At 32.7% G+C, this 20,295-nt stretch overlaps 1 protein-coding gene and 1 non-coding gene across 2 annotated transcripts; one reads left to right on the top strand and one right to left on the bottom strand.

Moving 5' to 3' along the window:
• Window positions 1-345: 345 nt before the first annotated feature.
• On the bottom strand, window positions 346-452 carry LOC145044432 (small nucleolar RNA R71). Its single transcript, XR_013681384.1, has one exon. It is a non-coding gene; the product is annotated as a small nucleolar RNA R71 (small nucleolar RNA).
• An 8,902-nt stretch (window positions 453-9,354) lies between these two features.
• LOC145042980 (root phototropism protein 3-like) lies at window positions 9,355-12,221 on the top strand. The gene is made up of 2 exons (XM_078991506.1): window positions 9,355-10,226; window positions 11,507-12,221. The coding sequence occupies exons 1-2, from the start codon at window positions 9,429-9,431 to the stop codon at window positions 12,038-12,040; spliced, it is 1,332 nt and encodes a 443-aa protein (XP_078847632.1). The 5' UTR covers window positions 9,355-9,428; the 3' UTR covers window positions 12,041-12,221.
• Window positions 12,222-20,295: the final 8,074 nt, after the last annotated feature.

Genomic DNA, 20,295 nt, shown 5'->3' with positions numbered 1-20,295 from the left:
AAGAGAATTCGACATGATGTTGGTCTAGGCTTAGTACAACCCGCTTTTCCTACCACTGCCACATTCGAGCTGAAAGGACATATCCTTTCTACACTAAAGTATATCCCATTGTATGGAAAAGATCATGAGGACGCGTTCAAGCATTTAGATGAAGTGAATGACATTGTTGATTACTTCAATGTACCAAATGTTAATAGAGATACTGTCTTGCTAAGGATGATTCCCGTTAACTTTAAAAGAGCTGCAAGGGATTGGTTAAAAGAACTTCCACCTGGTCCAATCACTACTTGGGCTCAAATGCATAAGCAGTTTCTCAACCAATTATGTCCACCATCCAAGATAGCTAAACTCAAGAAGGCAATAGCTAATTTTGAGCAAAACCCGGGGGAGTCACTTTACGAAGCATGGGAACGTTATAAAGGGTTGTTAAGGAATTGTCCTCAACATGACCTTAAAATTCAACAAGAAGTGTCCATATTCTATGACGAGGTCAATGTAATGACAAGACAACTCCTTGATTCTCAAGGACCGCTTACAAAGAAAAATCTGGGTGAGGTCAAGGAATTAGTTGAAGAATTTGCAAAGCATTCTCGTGAATACCACAATCCCAATGTTCCAATTATTCTTGGTCGCCCGTTACTTAACACTGCTGAAGCTCTGGTTGATATACACGAGTCCAAGCTCACCTTGAGAGTTAGGGATGATAAGGAAATTTTTGGCATAGAAGATGGTTTCCAAGGGAGTGATGCTCAAGAAGAGGTTTTCAACATTGATGAAGACAGTGAACTTAAAGAATTAGAGAAGCTCATGGAAGAAGAAATCAAAACAATTCAACAAGTTAAAAGAACAAAACCGAGAGCATCTGTTCCATTTTTAGTTAAATTCATTGCCTACACGAATCCAACTTCTTGGGTAAGCAAGGAAGAAGATGAGATGTCGAGTGATGAAGAGGGGGTCACTTCAAAAGTAACAAGTCCAGTGGTGAAAGAAGAGAAGGATACTATGGAGCTTAATTATGAAGAAAAATTGAAGACTAAAGGGGTAAAACGCAAGCTCGATGGAGACAAAGTCAAGGCTAAAAAGGAGAATTCTAAGAAAGCTTATATTCGTCGAGTGCAAACTTACAAGAGGCGTTTCAAGGAGAAAAAGGTCTTGGTGGTGGACTCATCTGAAAATACAACGTAGGATGCACGGAGTCCGGCTCATGACTCCATAAAAAAGAAAAGTTTCTCGGGAGGCAACCCGAGTTTGGTTTACATTTTCTTTATTTATCTTTTTCATTTTTGCATTTTTAGTTCTAGAAACATCTATCATATCATCCAACTCACTTTATTTATAAGTAAACACTAAGTGTGGGGTCCTAAAGATGAAGTGGTAAAAATTTATGGGATATAATAAAATATTTCGGTTTAATAAAAAATTTATTATCACACAGTGTTCACGATGTGAATCAGTAGGATTCACGACGTGAGTCTGGAAACAACCGAACGATATAGCATTCATACATACTAGCCCATTTTCTATTAAATTAAAAGGCCCACGACTAATCCATTTTTGATACAGAATGAAAGGCCCAAAATTAAGCCCATATTGGACTCACGACCTGAATCCTTAAATATTCACGACGTTAACAAGGACAAACTTGGGAACACAGATTAAAGAACATAGATTCCTCTTTGACCAACTCATTCTTTATTCCCACGAAGTGAAGGCGAAAAACTAGTCCCCATTGCTTCGATTTAGGCCGACATACACTCTATTTTCGTTTTTGCTTACGTAATCTTCCGATCTAAGGTAATATTTCTTTATTCTTGTTTCTAATTCTTCTTAAATACTTGGAACTTAGGGTTAGGGTTTGTAATTAGTTGAATGTCGAAATTATTCCTTAAAAATCCCGTAATAGCCGTAGAATGTTGATTATTTGTGGTTGGAGTTAGTGTAGGAGTAAACCCCAAACCTTGTGTTCGCCTGATTTTTACAGAAAGTGGACATTTTCTGTTGGCGATGACGAACTCATGACGTGAATCCTTCAAGATTCATGACTTGAATCCTAGACAAGACAGTTTCTTGTTTCTTTTATTGCTAATATGTTGGGTTGTGTTTGGTGGCTGTGTTGTGTGTTTACTTATGCAGAAATGGCTTCCAGAAGAGAGGTTCCAACTGGATTAGTGGGTTTACACCTATTTTACAACTTTCCAACAACTACACCCCGAGAAGTGTTGAAACGATGGAACAATTGGTTGGGATGGCTTTACAACCGGGAGTTTGCTATTGCGCCCACTATTCAGTGGGCACGTTTGAGGGAAATCGGGCTTATGGATAGGCTGTCCCCGTTCCTTACTAAAATTTTTATTAGGAATTGTTTTTCATTCACTTGCTCGGGATGGCTCAATCTTTTCCGGGTTCAAGAGCGGGTCTATAAGGAGTTGTGTGTAGAGTTTTTTGCCACAGTGACATTCCATGAGAATATCCAAGATCCACATTATCAGCAAGCATTGGTCTTTCATCTCGCGGGTGAGTATCGGGAATGTAGCCTAATGGAATTTTCTTGGAGGGTTGGTATATATGATCACGAAGAGGTGATGACTCCTGAATTTGGAATATTCTTGAGGGAGGCGGCTAGATCTTGTGCGGGTGGTGTCACAGGATTTGATTTATGGCATTCTATTGCATCCGGGATATTCAATTCCGAAGTGTCCCCCGAGAGCAGCATTCGCTCTCCTATCCACCGTTTACTTCACCGACTAATCACTTTCTCCATCAATCACAGACGACATGGGGACAAAGTGACAAAGCATAATCTCTTCTTTTTATGGTGCATTTTGCAGCCAGGAGTGTGTTGCAACGTTCCTTACTTTTTAGCATGCTTCTTGGCTGACTCTGCTGATAGTTGTCGTCCCGATATCCCTATTTGTGGAGGGAATTTTATTACATGTCTGGCCTGGTCTTATGGTCTTCTCATTCCCAGCATCACTCGTTCTTTGACTTGCATGGAGGGGAACGAGTTTACTATGGGGTATTTAGAGACGATGAGAGTTGTTGGGAACTTTGGATCTCATTGGGGTATTTTGCTATCAGATGATGAGGGTGGTGAGCAGCAGGGTGACCAACCCGAACCACAGCAAAGGACAAGGTGGAGGAACGTGAGAGGAGGAGGAGAAAGAGGGCAGCCAATGCATCCACCCGCACCCATGGTAGGATCACATATTGGGGATGATATGGTTGGGTATTTCGATCAGCTTTCATTGAGCGTTAATTGGATTGGAGGGACGATAGAGAATATGGTGCAACATTTCCATGTGGAGCAGCCTCCTCACCTAGGGTATCATTACCCAATTTGCCCGAGGTGGACGGAGTATCCTGGCCAAGGAGGAGACATGGCAGGCCCTAGTAGAGCTCGTGATGAAGAGGAGGATGATTGATCGCTAGTGGTTTTTATTTATTTTAGCTTTTAGTTTTTATTTTGTGTTGTTTTGATTTGTTGGTTTGAAAACATTGTTTGGGATGTTAAACACTTGGATTACTATTATGTTACTTTTGTTTCTTTTTGGTTGTTTGAACTACAGCTTGCTTAGGCGTCTTAGGAAGGGAGTAAAGTCGAGTCAAGGGTTGTGAGAGTCTAGTCAAGAGTGTTACGAGTCTAGATTCCAGACCCACAATTAAAAATAAGTGTGGGGTGAGTAAAGAAAGAGGATAAAATTAGCAAGGAGTCCTACAAATTTTGCATTTAGAAGTGTCTTTATTAATTTAGATATTGGAGTGGGATGCTAAAAGTGATAAGAAGAATAGGCAATTTCATTTTTCAATTGCTCAGTTTTCACGACGTGAGCATTTATTATTCACGTCGTGAGTTGGGTTCCAAGGGATTCCTGAATCTGCATTCTTGCGAATTCACGTCGTGAGCCAATCTTATTCACATCTTGAATTTTCCATTTTCACAAAATTCGGGTTTTTATGATGAATGCCTTCCCACGTTATTCTATACATTTTAAGGACTTACACCATTCTTATGGGAGATTGAACTTTCGATTCATTGCTCTTTCGCTTGTTGGCTTACTTACATTTATCGCAAGTTCAAGTCCAAGTTTCTATTTAGATGAAGTTCAATATTCGAGATGCACATGTCGACTACACGTTTGGAGTTCGTTCTTTCCATTTCTATCCCAGGGGAGTCCATTCCTTTTTCTCTTCCTTTTATTGTTTTTAACTTAGTGTATGCATACAATGAGGGCATTGTATGTAATAAGTGTGGGGTAGAGGGTAGAAAAAGTAAATTGCTAGATAATTTGGTAAATTTTAAAATTATTAAAATTTTTACTAATTGGATCTAGTAGTAATAATTTGAGTTGTAGTTGCTAAGTGTTATATGGGATGATCCGATAAGAGCTCAAATGTTTAGTTGAGCCAATATACATTATAATGCATTTGTGTCCTCCTTTATTTTAGTGAAATCATGGGACAAAAACACAACCTCGCTTAGTTTGAGGGATGCAATATGTTTAGCAGCCTAAACCTGAAATGTATCCAAGAAAGCTATGTATTAACCAATAAAGGTTGAAGTTAAGCGCCCATGCTTAAGCATGTCGGTTTCTGAGTGATATAAAAAAAAGTGAGATACATGTTAAAAGAAGAGAGAAATTACTAAAAAGTTAAGAAGTTGAAGAATTTTTGGAGCATAAAAGTATCAAAGTATGAAGATCAAAGATCGAAAATTCTGAAGTTTCAAAATTTGAAGATACCAAAAAAAATCACACAACAAGGTGGTGAATTCAAAGAGATCGAAATATCAAATATCAAAGAAGAATTCAAGAGCTCTGTTGTGGTATCTAAAAATTGTAATTCTCTAGTTTATGTATGCTTGGGTAGCTTTACAAAAATACCTTGAGGTTAGAAAGCTTTCCGAGGATGGATTCGGAGGGTTGCATAAAATGAGCATTGTTCGAAAGAAGTGGCCAAGTGTTTATGAGGATTATGAGTATTTAGAATTGAGGGAGGTTACTTAGGAAATATTTTAGACACAAATGCATGCGTTGAGGTTTTAGCAAAATGGTTGAGCTTGAGTTGGATCATTCGATGTGATATTGGTAATGAAGGTTTAATTTAATAATTAGATTTTCTTGAGGGCAAGCAAAGAACAAGTGTGGGGTATTTTGATATTGTCATATCTATACATATTTTAGGCAATATTTATTTACATTTCTATTGATATTTTGGTTATTCGCATAGAATAATGGTACTTATGATTGGAATTGTTATTTTGCAACCAAGTAGAATATCTTCAAAGATAGGGACTGGAGTTCACAAGATATGGAACTTTGGAGGATTAAAGAAAAGAAGAACAAAAAATCACCCAAAAGACGTATTCATGACGTGAACAAGTTATGGTTCACGACGTGAATAGAGAGTTCTAGAAGATATGCATGCGGGTGGAAAAGTCTTTGTGGAACACGGTTATCTCATATTCACGAGGTGAATCTATATGGTTCACTACGTGAACTCAGGAAATAATATATATATATATATATATATATATATATATATATATATATATATATATATATATATATATATATATATATCCTTGATCATTACGACTTGAGGACTTTTGGCTGAAGAAAGAGGTTCCAGAAGGCGTTTCCGAGCAGAAGAAAGGTCCTGGAAAAACGGTTTCAGCACCGAAAGAGTGAAGTTTCATAATTTAGTTTACTTAATTGATACTTATGAACATGTTTCCTTATACTTTGATTTGTGATAGTATGTTAGTTGCTATTATGAGCAGCTAAATCTAACTACTCTTGTTTAGTTAGATGAAGCTTCTAACTTTTGAATAGGTTAATTTTTATGGATTTATTTAGTTGGTGAATTGCTTGTGTTTGATTCATAGTTACCAAGCATGCTTATGTTTGTTTCTTTAGTTGCTTAATTTCATGTTTTGTGTAGCTTAGTGACCATTAACTGCATGAACTTATTTACCTAATGATTTAGTGAACATTAAATTGTTAGAGCTAGGATTGACCAATCTTAGTTAATAATTAAAGTAAATAAACTTAGCTGTGCTAGAGAATGTAGATTATGACTATAATTGCATTTACATAATAAATCTTACATATCACATTCATAATCATAATTGGTTCGGTGTTTAATTGTGTGTGATCATATATAATATTACATGAATTAATTAATCATTGGTAAAGTTAGACTTAAATTACTAATATAATAATAACCAACTTGATAATTGATAATTATTAGATGGCCATAAGAACGAAGTAGATTCGAACTAAACAAGAGTGTTTTTACTTATTGATTGAATTTGACTTAAGTTCGTCTGATCTTGTAAAATCAGATAAAACCCCTTTTAAACTTGTTAATAATTAGATTAATTTGATGGCAATTAGATTAATTAATAACATCGTTCCTTGTGATCGATACCTTACTTACCCAAGCTATAGTGTAATCTGACTAGGTACATTGCCTATGGGTGCATAGTTAGTCTAAGTTTGTTAGGTTAAAAATATTAAAATGAGCGGGTACTTCCGTGCACATCAACGGGGCCCCCACAATACTTTTTGACAACCTTAGGTGGAGGTGGGTAGTGGTGACAAGTGGTAGGGCATGTTGGTGGTGGTGGGTGGTTGGTAGTGGTGATAGGTTGTGTTGTTTGGGTGCTGAGTGGTTTTGGTTAATAAGTTTTTTAATTGTTTATACCAATTGATTGATTTTTATGAATATTATTTTATAGTTTTAATTAAAAAAATTATGTCGTCTAAATTTGTTATGTTCCTCCCATATATATATATATATATATATATATATATATATATATATATATATATATATATATATATATATATATATATATATATATATATATATATATATATGGTTAGTTCATGTGAGATGGTCTAATTTTGTGAGACCGTGAGACGTATTCCTAGCCACTCATTTATTAGATAAAACAAAAACATTTTTAATATGCAAAATAATTGAAAATTTTCAAAAAAAGTTTTCCAATATTATTTTCAGAATATATATTTTTAGAATATATATTTTCAGAATATATATTTTCTAACAAAAAAATTAAAAAAATACCAAAAAAAAGTAAATACAAAAAAAATACATTTTTTTTACATATTTCAGTAGAATATTTATAATATTCTACATATTTAGCAAAATTTAGTACAATATTCTAAATATTCTAAAAATCATATTAAAATATGTATAGTGTAATATTATATTTGAAAATTTTCACGTATTTAAAAAAAAAACGGTATTTTATTTTATTTTATTTAGTTAAATAAAGTTCCGAAAATAATAATTAAAAAAAGAACTTTTGGAATTTTCTTTTATTTTGGATTTTAAAATTATTTTTAGATTTGGTCTCACGATCTCACAAAATTAGCATGGTCTCCAATTAACACACACACACACACAGATATATATATATATATATATATATATATATATATATATATATATATATATATATATATATATATATATATATATATATATATATATATATATATATATATATATATATATATATAAGTTGAATAGAGAATCGTTATTATTCAAGGAACCAAGAAACCAATCCAAAACGTCGGAATTTAAAGTGATCAACGGCAAAATGAAGGATTGTAAATTTTTAGAATGGACGCACATGTACCGGATTATAACAAAACTTACTTTCTTTTTTCATTTAAAATTTTTTTTAGGCCAAGTTTTTAAAGAAAAAAAATCCGAATATACCGTTGTTCACGATTTTTCGTCATTTTTCCATAGAGATCCATGATCATATATAAAAAACGATATTTTTTTCCGAAAAAAACCACTTAGTTTTTTTTATTTTTTTCAATATTTAAGCTTTTATTTTTATAAAAAAAACTAATTATACCAAAAATATTAATTTTTTGTACTCTATTAATAAACATCAACACCGATTTAAAAAAAAAAACTTGAATAGTATAGATTCACATTGTGAAAACTGTAAATGTTTCAATTTTTAACATTCACAATATGAAAAATGTCGAACAGCTCAGATTCACATTGTGAATCTGAATTACTATTATGCATACTGTGAATTTGAGAATGTTTAAAAAAAAAAAAAAAAAAAAAAACTCGAGCAGTGTAGATTTGCATTGTGAATCTAAACTGTAAATATTTCAAATTTTAATATTCACAATGTGAAAAAGCTCTGATCGGTTCAGATTGACAGTGTGAATCTGATTGATTATTATACACACTGTGAATTTGAAGATGTCCACAATGTGAATTTGAACAGATTTACAATATGAATATGAACAAGTTCACAATGTGAATCTGAACTGAAATATCGTTTATTTATTTTTTATTTTTTTAATATAAATATGAATCTATATTTAAAAAATACAAAAAATATGAATTTTGATATATTTATTAATTTTTTTCTATAAAAAATAGACCTTAACTTTTTTTCATTAAGGAAAATGAAGTGAGTTTTTTTTGAAAAAAAAAAAAAGAAAGTTCGTTTTTTATATATCATCATGGATCTCTATGGAAAGAGGACGAAAAATCGTGAACAACGGTATATTCGGGTTTTTTTTCTTTTTTTTTGATAAAAAACATAGGCTAAAACAAATTTTAAACGAAAAAAAGTGGTGAGTTTTTTTGTGAAGGGTGGATTTTTTGGTATAATCCAGTGTGTATGCGTCCAATGTAAAAGTGTATATCTATTTTCTTGGCCGTTGATCGTTATGATTTCCGATTCTGACGATTGGTTCCATGGTTAATTATGATTTTCTATTGAAAATATATATATATATATATATATATATATATATATATATATATATATATATATATATATATATATATTGTAAATAGAATATTAGACTGACATATTCTAAAAAATAATTTTAAAATGCAAAATAAATGGAAAAATCTAAAAATTCTATTTCTATCTATTATTTTCGGAACTTGAATTAACTAAAAAAAATTAAAAAAATAAAAAAAAATTCTATTTTTTTTTTTTGAAAAATATGTGAAATATTCTAAATAGAATATTACACTGTATATATTCTAAAAATAATTTTAAAATGCAAAATAAGTGGAAAAATTAAAAAATTCTTTTTTTAAATATTATTTTTGGAACATGAATTAATTAAAAAAAAATAAAAAAATAAAAAATTGCGTCTCACAAAATATAGGTGGTCTCAAATGAACGTAACACTATATATATATATATATATATATATATATATATATATATATATATATATATATATATATATATATATATATATATATATATATATATATATATATATATATATATATATATATATATATAACCATGTTAGCTATTTATAAAAAGTTTGGAAATATGGAACATGTGGTCCGTGTTCATTTTTATCCACTTGAAGGCATATACAATGTAAAAAGGACATAACATGACCAGCTCCTCATTCCTTACCAAATTCCTCCGCCATCACCGCCACAAATACACCAGAATGAACCACCTGCCGTCATCGGATTCCTCCGCCACTTCCCCCGCCGACAATTCAACTTCCCTCACCGCGAAATGCTGGCTTGACGACGCCTGCATTGTTGACATCGACTACTTCGTCAAAACACTTTCCGGCATCAAAGCAAATGGCGTACGACCAGACCTCATTGGTTCCATCATCACACATTACGCTTCCAAATGGATCCCTGAACTCTCCGGCGAACCACCATCACCTGTCGCCCCCGAACTCCAGTCTCTCTCACAAAGCGCCACCGCGTCTTGGCTCAAGAAACGGTTTTTCATAGAGACGATAGTGGCGGTTCTACCCCCGGAGAAAGACGCCATTCCTTGTAGCTTTCTTCTCCGGCTACTCAAGAACGCTAACATGGTGGGTGTGGACTCGAGTTACAAGGAGGAGCTGGAGAAAAGAGTTGCATGGCGGCTGGACCAGGCGACGTTGAAAGAGCTGTTGATACCGTGTTTTAGTCATGACAGAAGCACGTTGTTCGACGTCGAGCTTATGCTCCGGTTGGTGAAGAGATTTGTGGAATTGGAGATCGAAGGTCTGAGAACCGGTGCCGGAATGTTTAAGGTTGCAAAGCTTGTAGACGCTTATCTTGCAGAAGTTGCCGTCGATTCAGAGGTGGCATTGCCGGAATTTATGGAGCTTGCCGGAGCCGTACCTGCACAAGCCCGTGCCACGGACGATGGTTTATACCGTGCTATCGATACTTATTTAAAGGTAAGTTATTTTAACCTAATAAATTAATTAAACTATCAGGCTTTTAAAATTCAATTGAACGCGTCAGTTTATTTCTTTATATATGTAAATACATAGTTTTTAATGCATAATTGCATCAGATATACAAATATTATATATACACAAAAAAAAAATTAAGCTCAATACTATCAAATTAAATATACATAGAGTGCTATAAAATAATGACTTCGTTTGTACCGAGATGTTTATGACACTAAGAGCATTTTAGCGGAAAAAGATGAAGAATGTAAAATTACTAGATGACATTCAATAATAGATTAAAATTGTATCTTTGGAGTTAAATGACTATGTAGTTAATTAAATTACTATTGAACTCTTAAATCGCACAAATTAAATAAAACTTTTTAATCTTTAAATAAATTTCATAAATAAATTAAGTTTTGTGATAAATGATATATATATATATATATATATATATATATATATATATATATATATATATATATATATATATATATATATTTTAAATATAATCGATTAAACTTTGTAGAATCTAATTTATCATCAAAAATATAATAAAAATGAATAAAAAATAAAATTAAAAGAAAATAATAAAGTTGAATGAAAATAAAATACCAAACTTTATAAAGTACACTAACCGCGATCCATAAAATCTTAAAAAAATGGGCTAAAATACATAATTAATCATAATTAATGTTTTTATTGTGACGAATATTATGATTTTATAATAAAACATTGAAGTATCAACAGTTCCATTTTAGAAAATACCCACCCGCTCGGAATACAAATTTTTTCTGGTTTATGTAAAATTATATTCTACGTTTTATATTAGTTATCTCATGTATCAAACCATTGCCATTCAAAAAAAAAAAAAAAAAAAAAAACCAAACCAAATCTTCAAAGAATTATTTTGCTTAAAAATAAGTTATAACATTGAATTGTTTGAAAATGCAACTTTTTGTTAATATATCAATTTTATTTAATAAAAATATTTAAATAACGTTTGTAATATATTTTAAGAAACAATTCAGATACAAAACTAATAATTTAATTATTGTAAATAAATATTTAATTGTTGTGTTGTCACCTGTCGCCCCCACCAAATGATAGGAATAAAGAAGATAAAAGTGGTGTACATCGGAATTACAATTTGGCCTTTTGTTTGGCCTCCCGTGATGAATGTGACTACTTAATAATTATTTCAAAGTCCTTATTTTGTTTTCTTTTTAAATAGGAATTTAATTTCATAACATATAATAAATGTAAATTTCTATGTACAGACGCATGTGAACGTGACAAAACAAGAAAGAAAAAGATTATGCAAATTAATCGATAGTCAAAAGTTATCAACCGAAGCATCCATTCATGCAGCTCAAAATGAACGTTTACCAGTAAGATCAGTAATCCAAGTGCTATTCTCTGAACAAGCAAAACTGAGTTCCCACACTGATTGGAGTCGATCATTCAGCACTGCCAGAAGCCCGAACCTCAGTGTGGACCCACACGATAGGTGCCATTCATCAAGAGATATTGCAACAATTCAACAAATGGAAATCAAGAAGCTAAAAGAACATGTAGCAAAGCTTGAAAGGCAATGCTACTCGATGCAAAATCAAATTGACAAGTTATCGGAGAAGAAAAGAGGGTTTTTCAATTGGAGGAAACTGCAAATGTCAACAACTCTAAAGTCTATGAGCATAGAAGTGGCTGATGAAAGTAAGTTGGATTCGAGTAGCATTGGAAAGCAAACTCCTCTCAAGGGAAAACACGGGAGAAATAAGACTCCCAAAAGGTGGAGATCATCTACTTCTTAAGTATCATTAAATTTTAGATTATTTGTTGTTTGATTAGTTGTTTTTAAAAAATATAATGATGTGTCAGATATTACAATACAATAATTACTTATATACCTTAGTTTTTGTCATTTTAAATCTGTAATAACTTACATGTACTACATACTTATATATATATAACATATTCGGTTCTTGTTTCTCATCTTTCTGAATCTAATCTATGTGTCTTCAAACGTGTAAAGAGAGCAAAGAAGGGTCGAGGAAATTGTTAGAAGAGAGAGAGAGAGAGAGAGAGAGAGAGAGAGAGAGAGAGAGAGAGAGAGAGAATTCATTGTAATGAGATCACTTGCTTTGTTTATTCCCAACTAATATTATTTATAGTTACAAAGTGTGATGCTATTACATTACATCTAACAACTGACTTCTAACTACACGTAACAAACTATAACTAACTTTCTATTTACAATGTTCACTTCATAATCTCAGCATCCTCCCCTCAAGATGGACTTTGATGGAAGCCATCAAGGTGCATCTTGGACAAAAGAAACCGGAACTCTGATCCACATAATCTTTTCTTGAACAAGTCAGCCACTTGTTGATTAGCTTGTTGGAATATGTTGTGGCAAAACGAATCCAAGTTAGCTTGTTGGAATATGTTGTGGCAAAACGAATCCAAGTTTGTATTGTTCTCTCACTAAATGACAATCATTGTCAAGATCTATAGTTCTTTCCCGAAAAATTAGGTTCCATGTGGTAAAACATGGTTTTCATAACATGTATTATTGTGTAAGAATGGATAGGAGATACCGGAACAAAGTGATAGATTACTCTGAAACGATTTCGTGGATATACAAACTGTCGAAAATGGAGTTCACATGAGAAAGTTATGGTCGTTTGTGACATCCCCAATTTCACGGTCAGAAAAGACCGATTTGTTTATGTTTTTTTTTTTTTTTTTTTTTTTTTTTTTTTTTTTTTTTTTTTTTTTTTTTTTTAAATTAGAGTGATCGTTTAAAGAAAACGGTTGCGGAATTTGTTCCCAAAATAAAATATGATAACCATTTATCAAAACATTTCTCGAAAAGAATGTATTTTCGTTAAATAATAAAAACTCGGGATGTCATGTTCGTTACAGACCAAAAGCATAAACAATATAAAATAGACCTTACAATAGTTATTCACTACTGATCTATAATCCAAAATCTTTCGTCAAGTCCACCAACTTATACCCTTGTGCCATTACCTGTAAGGAAAAGAAAACTGAGTGGGTCAGGTTTGGGAGCCTGGTGAGCATATAGGGTTTTCAACCCACAATAATATAATTATTATATGTAATTAGCAAACAATCAACCCAATTACCCATCCCCATTATTTTCTTAAGGTTTTACCCTAAGAACCAACTATCCTTCATTCATTTATTCGTAAGGAATTTGGCACGAATTCCATTGCTGCCAAAGCTTATTTATCAAGTACTAAATTTATAGTTATCTGGCGCTAACTCCATAGTCACCAAAGTTCACTTAACAAGCGCTAACTCCATAGTCGCCAAGGCTTACTCAACAAGCGCTAACTCCATAGTCGCCAAAGTTTACTCAACGTGCGCTAACTCCATAGTCGCCCAGGGTTCATCAAATAGGCGCGAAGTCACATCGTCGCCAAGGTTTATACAATAGGCGCTAACTCCACAGTCACCAAGTATTCCATCTACCTATGTTCTACCCAACAATTTTGTAGATATAAATACTTACACAATTTAAATCGTTTAACACTTGTATATAACTCCAATTTCCATGCCCATCTCAAATAGACAAATAACATATAAACACATAGCACGTATTTCATAGCAAATACGTCATATTTATGTGTTAGAAGAAAGTAACTACACACTCACACATATAAACAACAATAAACTTAATATACTCAAACCATACTTGTATTATTACTGTGTTTATGAAAGGTAGTATACACTCACTTGATCAGAAGAAGATCGGACAACACTACGACTTGCAGAAGTAGTATTCTTCGGTAGATCTGGAAGATCTCCACAAAAATCGAACTTCTCGCGGGCAGAGCTTCGGCTCGGGAACCGCACTTCTCGGGATCTTCGGGATCTCGGGACTTGCTTTGGGGCTCGAGAATAATACCGGGGCTTCGGGGTATTTCTGGCACGCAAATCGATGTAAAACGGGAGAGAGAAGAGAGAAAATGAACAAAAGAACCGCCTGCCCTGGCATCCTATTTATAGGAGGCTGGAGCCTCAGAGTACGCGGGGCGTACGCGTCCGAATTCATCACTGCATGCGTCATCCGAAGAACTCGAGTGCGAAGGTCGTCATGCTTCGCTGTACGTGGGGCGTACACTCGTACGCGGGGCGTACTTCGGATGAGTCCGATGACTCGCCTTCGGATAATACCGGGATTTAATAATTAAGATTAATTATTAATTAATTAATAAACTTCAAAAATTCATATCTTCTTCATACGAACTCTGTTTTCGACGTTCTTTATATCCACGCGTAGGTGAGACTACGCTCTTCGACTTTCGTTTAGACTCCGTCGGCTAATTTTGAATTTTATTTTTATTATTTATTTTTAATAGGTCAGGATAGAAAATTTCGTTATAAATTCATAACTTCTTCGTACGACATCCGTTCTTGCCTTACTTTTCGTGGTTTCACTACTAACAACGAGATATTCGATTCTCGTTTAGATCGCTAAGGCTAAATATCACTCTAACCTAAATTCACTTTTTACGTCATTCAGCGTTGTGTCGGTTCTGTCGCGAAACTTTAACAAGTCATAACTTCTTCGTTATAACTCGGAATTTGGCGTTCTTTATATGCACGGAAACCTTGTAACATATACTACAACTTAGTTAGGTTTATTCATCCTAAATAATCTTTTATCAAAAAGTCATTTTTTGACGCTTATTGTTTCTAAATTGACTAGCCCTGATCTACGGGCGTTACATCGTTCGATGTTGAGATGAAAATACGTTGCTATTTTGAGAAAATGAAAGTCAAAGTCAAATGGTTAATTCTCAGGTCACCACGGCGTGGTTGCATACTCACCACAACATGAAGTGAAGTGAGTCACTGAGACACATGACGATTGTGTGAGATACATGGCGAAAGAGGACGAAAACGTAGCATTTTCTAGGAGAAATTTGTGGCCACGGCGCGGTTTTGTTTAGGATATATATATATATATATATATATATATATATATATATATATATATATACACACACACACACACACATATATATATATATATATATATATATATGCATTGTTTATGTCGTTTGAGGAGTTTTGGCACACGCGATCGGGAGAGAGGCTCGAGAGGCGTTTCCGGAGAATTGTTACCATAGAGCCGTACTAATGTACGGGATCATGACAATTATGTTACGGGATTAGTAGAGGTATCTTCTATCCTGTTATTACGTATATACGTTTATGTAATATTTATTTCATAGAGGGTTAATAGACCCGAGTATCTGTTATGGGATTTTATGATCTATTGCTATTACGAACCCAATGATCATTCAGATGTTTAATGTGATCGGCAAGGGATATATACCTTAGTTTTCTGAGATTTTTCTACTGGTCTAACAGCTTACGAGGTTAATTTGTCAGATGATTGTACTTGGAAACTTCATTAGTTTGGTAACAAATGGCTATTGGGTTTAGTTAGTGATCGTATAATTGATCACTATGGTTGATATAGTGATGAGTCGAGACAAGTTCTAATGAACTTGAAATATTGTCGAAATAGCTTTGAACAAGTGACGGATTGAAGAACTATAAAGAGTTGATGTTGTAATTATAGTTAGTAGATATTCACTAACTAACCGAACGAGTAACGTTAATTCTCTCATAGATATATATTATCTAGATTTGTGTTTATTATTGTGTTTCGTTAATAATGTGCTAAGTATAATAGTATGATTTTTGTGGATTGCTATGTTTAGGTTTGGTGCCTATAAGGTTATATATGTTTTAGAATTATGATGAATACTATAGTAGGTTATTTCTATATGAAATAATTAATGGGCTTATCTATATTATATGCAAGCTAGATTATTAGAATTAATTAATCATGATAGTCTGGGTGACTGTAATATCATGAATTAATGTTATTGGTATGCTTAGCGCTGTTAATACCATTGTATGAGAAATAAATGTTATTGGTGTGGTTAGTGTTGTTAATACCGTTGTATAATAAATACATATTATTGGTATGCTTAGTGCTGTTAATACCATTTTATGAGAAATGAATGTTATTGGTACGCCTAGTGTTGTTAATACCACTGTATGGGAACTGATTATTATTGATATGCTTAATGTTGTAAATATCACTATAGGAATGGATAAGTATTATGGTGACCTTTGTGATTGTAACACCATGCTTGTAGATTAATATTGGATAATGTCAGTCGATAACGTAGTTATAGTGTCTATGATGCTATACTTGTATACTATTAGGAAATACGAAATTGGACTGGATAGTTTAGAAGTTCTAGAGTATCATAATTGGGTAAATAGTTAGAGTTACTGGTTTATGTGATGGTAGCCTTGGTGGCTGTAATATCATAATTCGTGGAATTATAGGTCAATAGCAGCCTTGGTGGTAGTAATGATATAATTACGTATTATCATATTTATTTATGATGGTAGCCTTGGTGGTTATAATATCATTATTGGTGGATATTGCAAATCAATAGTAGACTTAGTGTCTGTAATGCTACACTTTTATGTGGTTATTGAAAAGTGGTGGTAGTTTGGGTGACCGTAATACCATCATTGGTGAAATACAAGTTAATGGCGGACTCAGTGTTCGTAACGCTATACTTGAATGAGTGATTATGAAGAGAGATGATAGTCTTGGTGACTATAATATTATTATTGGAAGAATTGGTAGTTATTATAGTACTAATTACTACTGAAGAAGGGTTATAGGAATAAATAGTAGCTAACGCGATTGTAAGTCTACTATGGATAATGAATTGTAAAGTTAGTGTCAGTAATGCCTTATGTATATGTTGAATATTTTAAAGACACATTAGGATTGTACAGTTAAGGATGTAATAATTTATTTAGTTGTATAACTAATTCATATATTTTTGTATAGGTTGCTAAGGTCGTTATAGCTTACTTTTAGGTTTGTGTGTGTTTTCAGGTCCAAGTAGACATGTAGAAGGAAATGGAGTTAGTAGCTCCCAACTAGATTCTTGTAAGATCCTCTTGATAACTTGTTGTCTTGATTCGTGATACGAATGTACATCGAATTTGTAATGAATCATGTTTTATAAATTCAAAATTTTAGGTGTACATTGTATTAAAAATCTAGGCGTTACATATGTTATATGCATTATGGATTTAGTATCACACCATAGTGATATAGGAGTCTTTAGTCTTACCGTCATGTCTCTAAGGTATAGCATATCCATAACAATTCGTATACAGTGATATTGAGCCTTCTATATTCTCCTTCACATGAGGATCTAGAGACAGTCTTTTTCAAAGGTGAAGATCCTTTTTTAAAAGATACACCCTTAGATGGGCAACCTTTGAGATATTTTAACACATGAAAAGTAGCTTTACAGTGTAAATCTGTTGGAGAATGTAAAAAATTTACTCAACTATTGTATCATATAGCTAATTTTAGGTCATGTAAAGTTAAGATAAAATACGCTTCAAAAAATCATTCTATACTTTTGAGGGTCGTACAAAATCTTTCCTTTATCTTAACAAAATTGGACCATTTTTATCACATTATGTGTGGCTATTGGTTTATCCCTAGTAAGCCTAACATCATCTAAAATGTCCAATATATATTTCTTTTGATTGATATGTAATCATTTTTCTGTTTTCAACAATTCCACTCCAAGAAAGTAAGTTGCATGACCTTAAATATTTAATTGTAAAAGTTTTATAGAGTTTTTATTTAACTTGTTTGATCGACCATTCATTTGCCTTAGTAATTAAGACATCAACCACATATACAACCAATGTAATGAAATTGTTTCTTTCTCCTTTGGTAAAAATGCAACGGTCATGAGAAGATAGTTTAAACCCAAAACTAAGAAGCTTATTATAAACTCAATATGCTATTTTCTGCTGACTTGCTTCAACCCATATAGTGATTTATTTAATTTGCATATTTCTCCTTCTTTAGAATTAGAATAACCTTGTGTTGGTTTTAAGTAAACTTCTTCATCCAAATAGTAATGTAAGAAAGCATTGTTGATGTCCAATTGATGCAATAACCAATCATTTGAAGTAGATAAAGTGAGAAGTAGCCTGACCAAAACAACTTTTGACACTGGTGAAAAGTTGTCCAAATAATCAGTTCTAGAGGTTTGGTTATAATCCTTTGCAACCAGTTTGGATCATTGTTCAAAGCCTCGATCCATTCAGGATTACTACAAGCTATCTCATATGATTTAGGTTCATTTATCTTTGAGAAATGACATAAAAAACTTTTATGGTTTCCTATAAGAAGAGATGTTTCAATATAAGGATAAGTAGGAGGATAGTATGTTGGAGTGGAAGGATTTGAATCACCTCTATGAATTGGACATTGATAACAATAAATAATGTAATCATTATACCAAGAAGGATTCTTTGAAACTCTTGTAATGATTCTGGAAGGAATAGCAACTTATGGGATGTTCTAATAAACAAGTAGGAGAATATAATTTTAAGCATCTTCTTGAATAATTTGATTAGCATGGACATCATTATGCATATAATTTCTGTTTTCATTATATATATATATATATATATATATATATATATATATCATAGAATTATATGATTCTACGGGCATAAAATCATCATGATGTATTTCAGATTGAGAATCTTGAGAGGAATCATCTTCATCCATGTCATGTATCATGGTTTCTTCTATTATTGGAGCATTTTGTCATAGTCTTGAATGGAAATAGTGTCTCATAAGAAACATCCCTTTGACATTACTAGCTTCTTTTCATTGATATCATACAACTAATATGGTTTTTATCCCTGATTATACCCAATAAAACAACACATTTTAACCCTTGAGTCAAACTTTCTTTTATGTGGAATGATACTGGTGGAAAATCATAAGCATCCCAAAACCTTTAAATTTGAATAAGGAGGATATTTTTGATATTTCAATGTAGCTTCCCAATTTAGCACCATTGTAAGGAAAAAGTGCCTTACACTCATTCTTTCTTTTATATGTTATGTACATTTTTAATACCAATATCATTTATGTCCAAAAATTTATACATGACATTATAAATCATACCTTATGATATTATTTTGATACTAACATTGAAAAATATTCTTTTCATATAGTATAATTTCCATCTAATTGCAAGAGTTATAAATATTTATCAAGAATCAAATTCATATAAATATTCAGTTTGTGTCTACTTGTTATTGGCATGACCCAATAAAATATTTTATTGGTAATACCATTCTAAAAATATTTTTGAGCATATACATCCTTCACTAAGTGGCCAAATAAGCTATAAGAACCTAAAATTTAGAAATGATTGACTTTGGGCGAGTTGTTGACCAAAAGGGTAATTTCATCATTTAGATGAATTTCATGAATTTGTAAAGATGTAGATTCATGAAATTTGTCGAGATAAGTTTCACTCATTATTATGAGATGAGATAAGTTGGTTGAAGAGAAAAAAGGCAAGAGATTGTGCATTTGAATCAAAAAGGGTAAAATGAGATGAAATTTGTCAAGATAACCTTTATCTTTAGATGTTTAGATCTCCTTATTCCATGTTTTGGTCCTTTTTGGGTGGTTGGAAGAGTTTGTTCGTTTTGAAGACTTGTCATTTCAGATCTGAGTTTGTCTTGGCCTTCTCATTCTTAAAGTTTCAAGCATTAAGTGTGGAATTGGTCCCATGCATGCACTAAGTTCATTTTAAAACTTAAGAGCTTCTTTTAGGCATGCATAAATGTAAATTTGGCAACTTTACATTATTTTCTAGCTCAATTAGGCCAGATTTGTGTTTTGGCGCTTGGACTCATGAGTTAAGTGCTTATTGGATTAAGCCCTTTGCTTTTAAGGCATAGGGTTTGGGTTTTGGAGCCTTTTTGGTGATCCGTATGGGTAAAGTTAGAAACTTTATTCTTCTAAGTTTCCATTTGAGCCCAGATCTAAGGTTTGGAACTCTTGATGTCGAAGGAGATGGCTTAATATATTAAGCTGTTAGAGCTCGAGGAAACACGACATGTTGGATGGGATTTTCCCGCCTGTATCAATAAA

The sequence above is a fragment of the Lactuca saligna genome, chromosome 4, assembly GCF_052625555.1.
Source record: "Lactuca saligna cultivar CGN05327 chromosome 4, ASM5262555v1, whole genome shotgun sequence".
Lineage (NCBI taxonomy): Eukaryota > Viridiplantae > Streptophyta > Magnoliopsida > Asterales > Asteraceae > Lactuca > Lactuca saligna.
Note: the sequence above shows the minus strand (reverse complement) of the source record. Positions and strands in the feature narration are given on the sequence as shown.

Excerpts from the sequence above, each read along its gene's own strand:
- LOC145042980 (XM_078991506.1), top strand. The coding sequence starts at position 9,429 with ATGACCAGCTCCTCATTCCTTACCAAATTCCTCCGCCATCACCGCCAC. Across the intron at positions 10,227-11,506 it reads CTATCGATACTTATTTAAAG|ACGCATGTGAACGTGACAAA; the intron begins GTAAGTTATTTT and ends TTCTATGTACAG.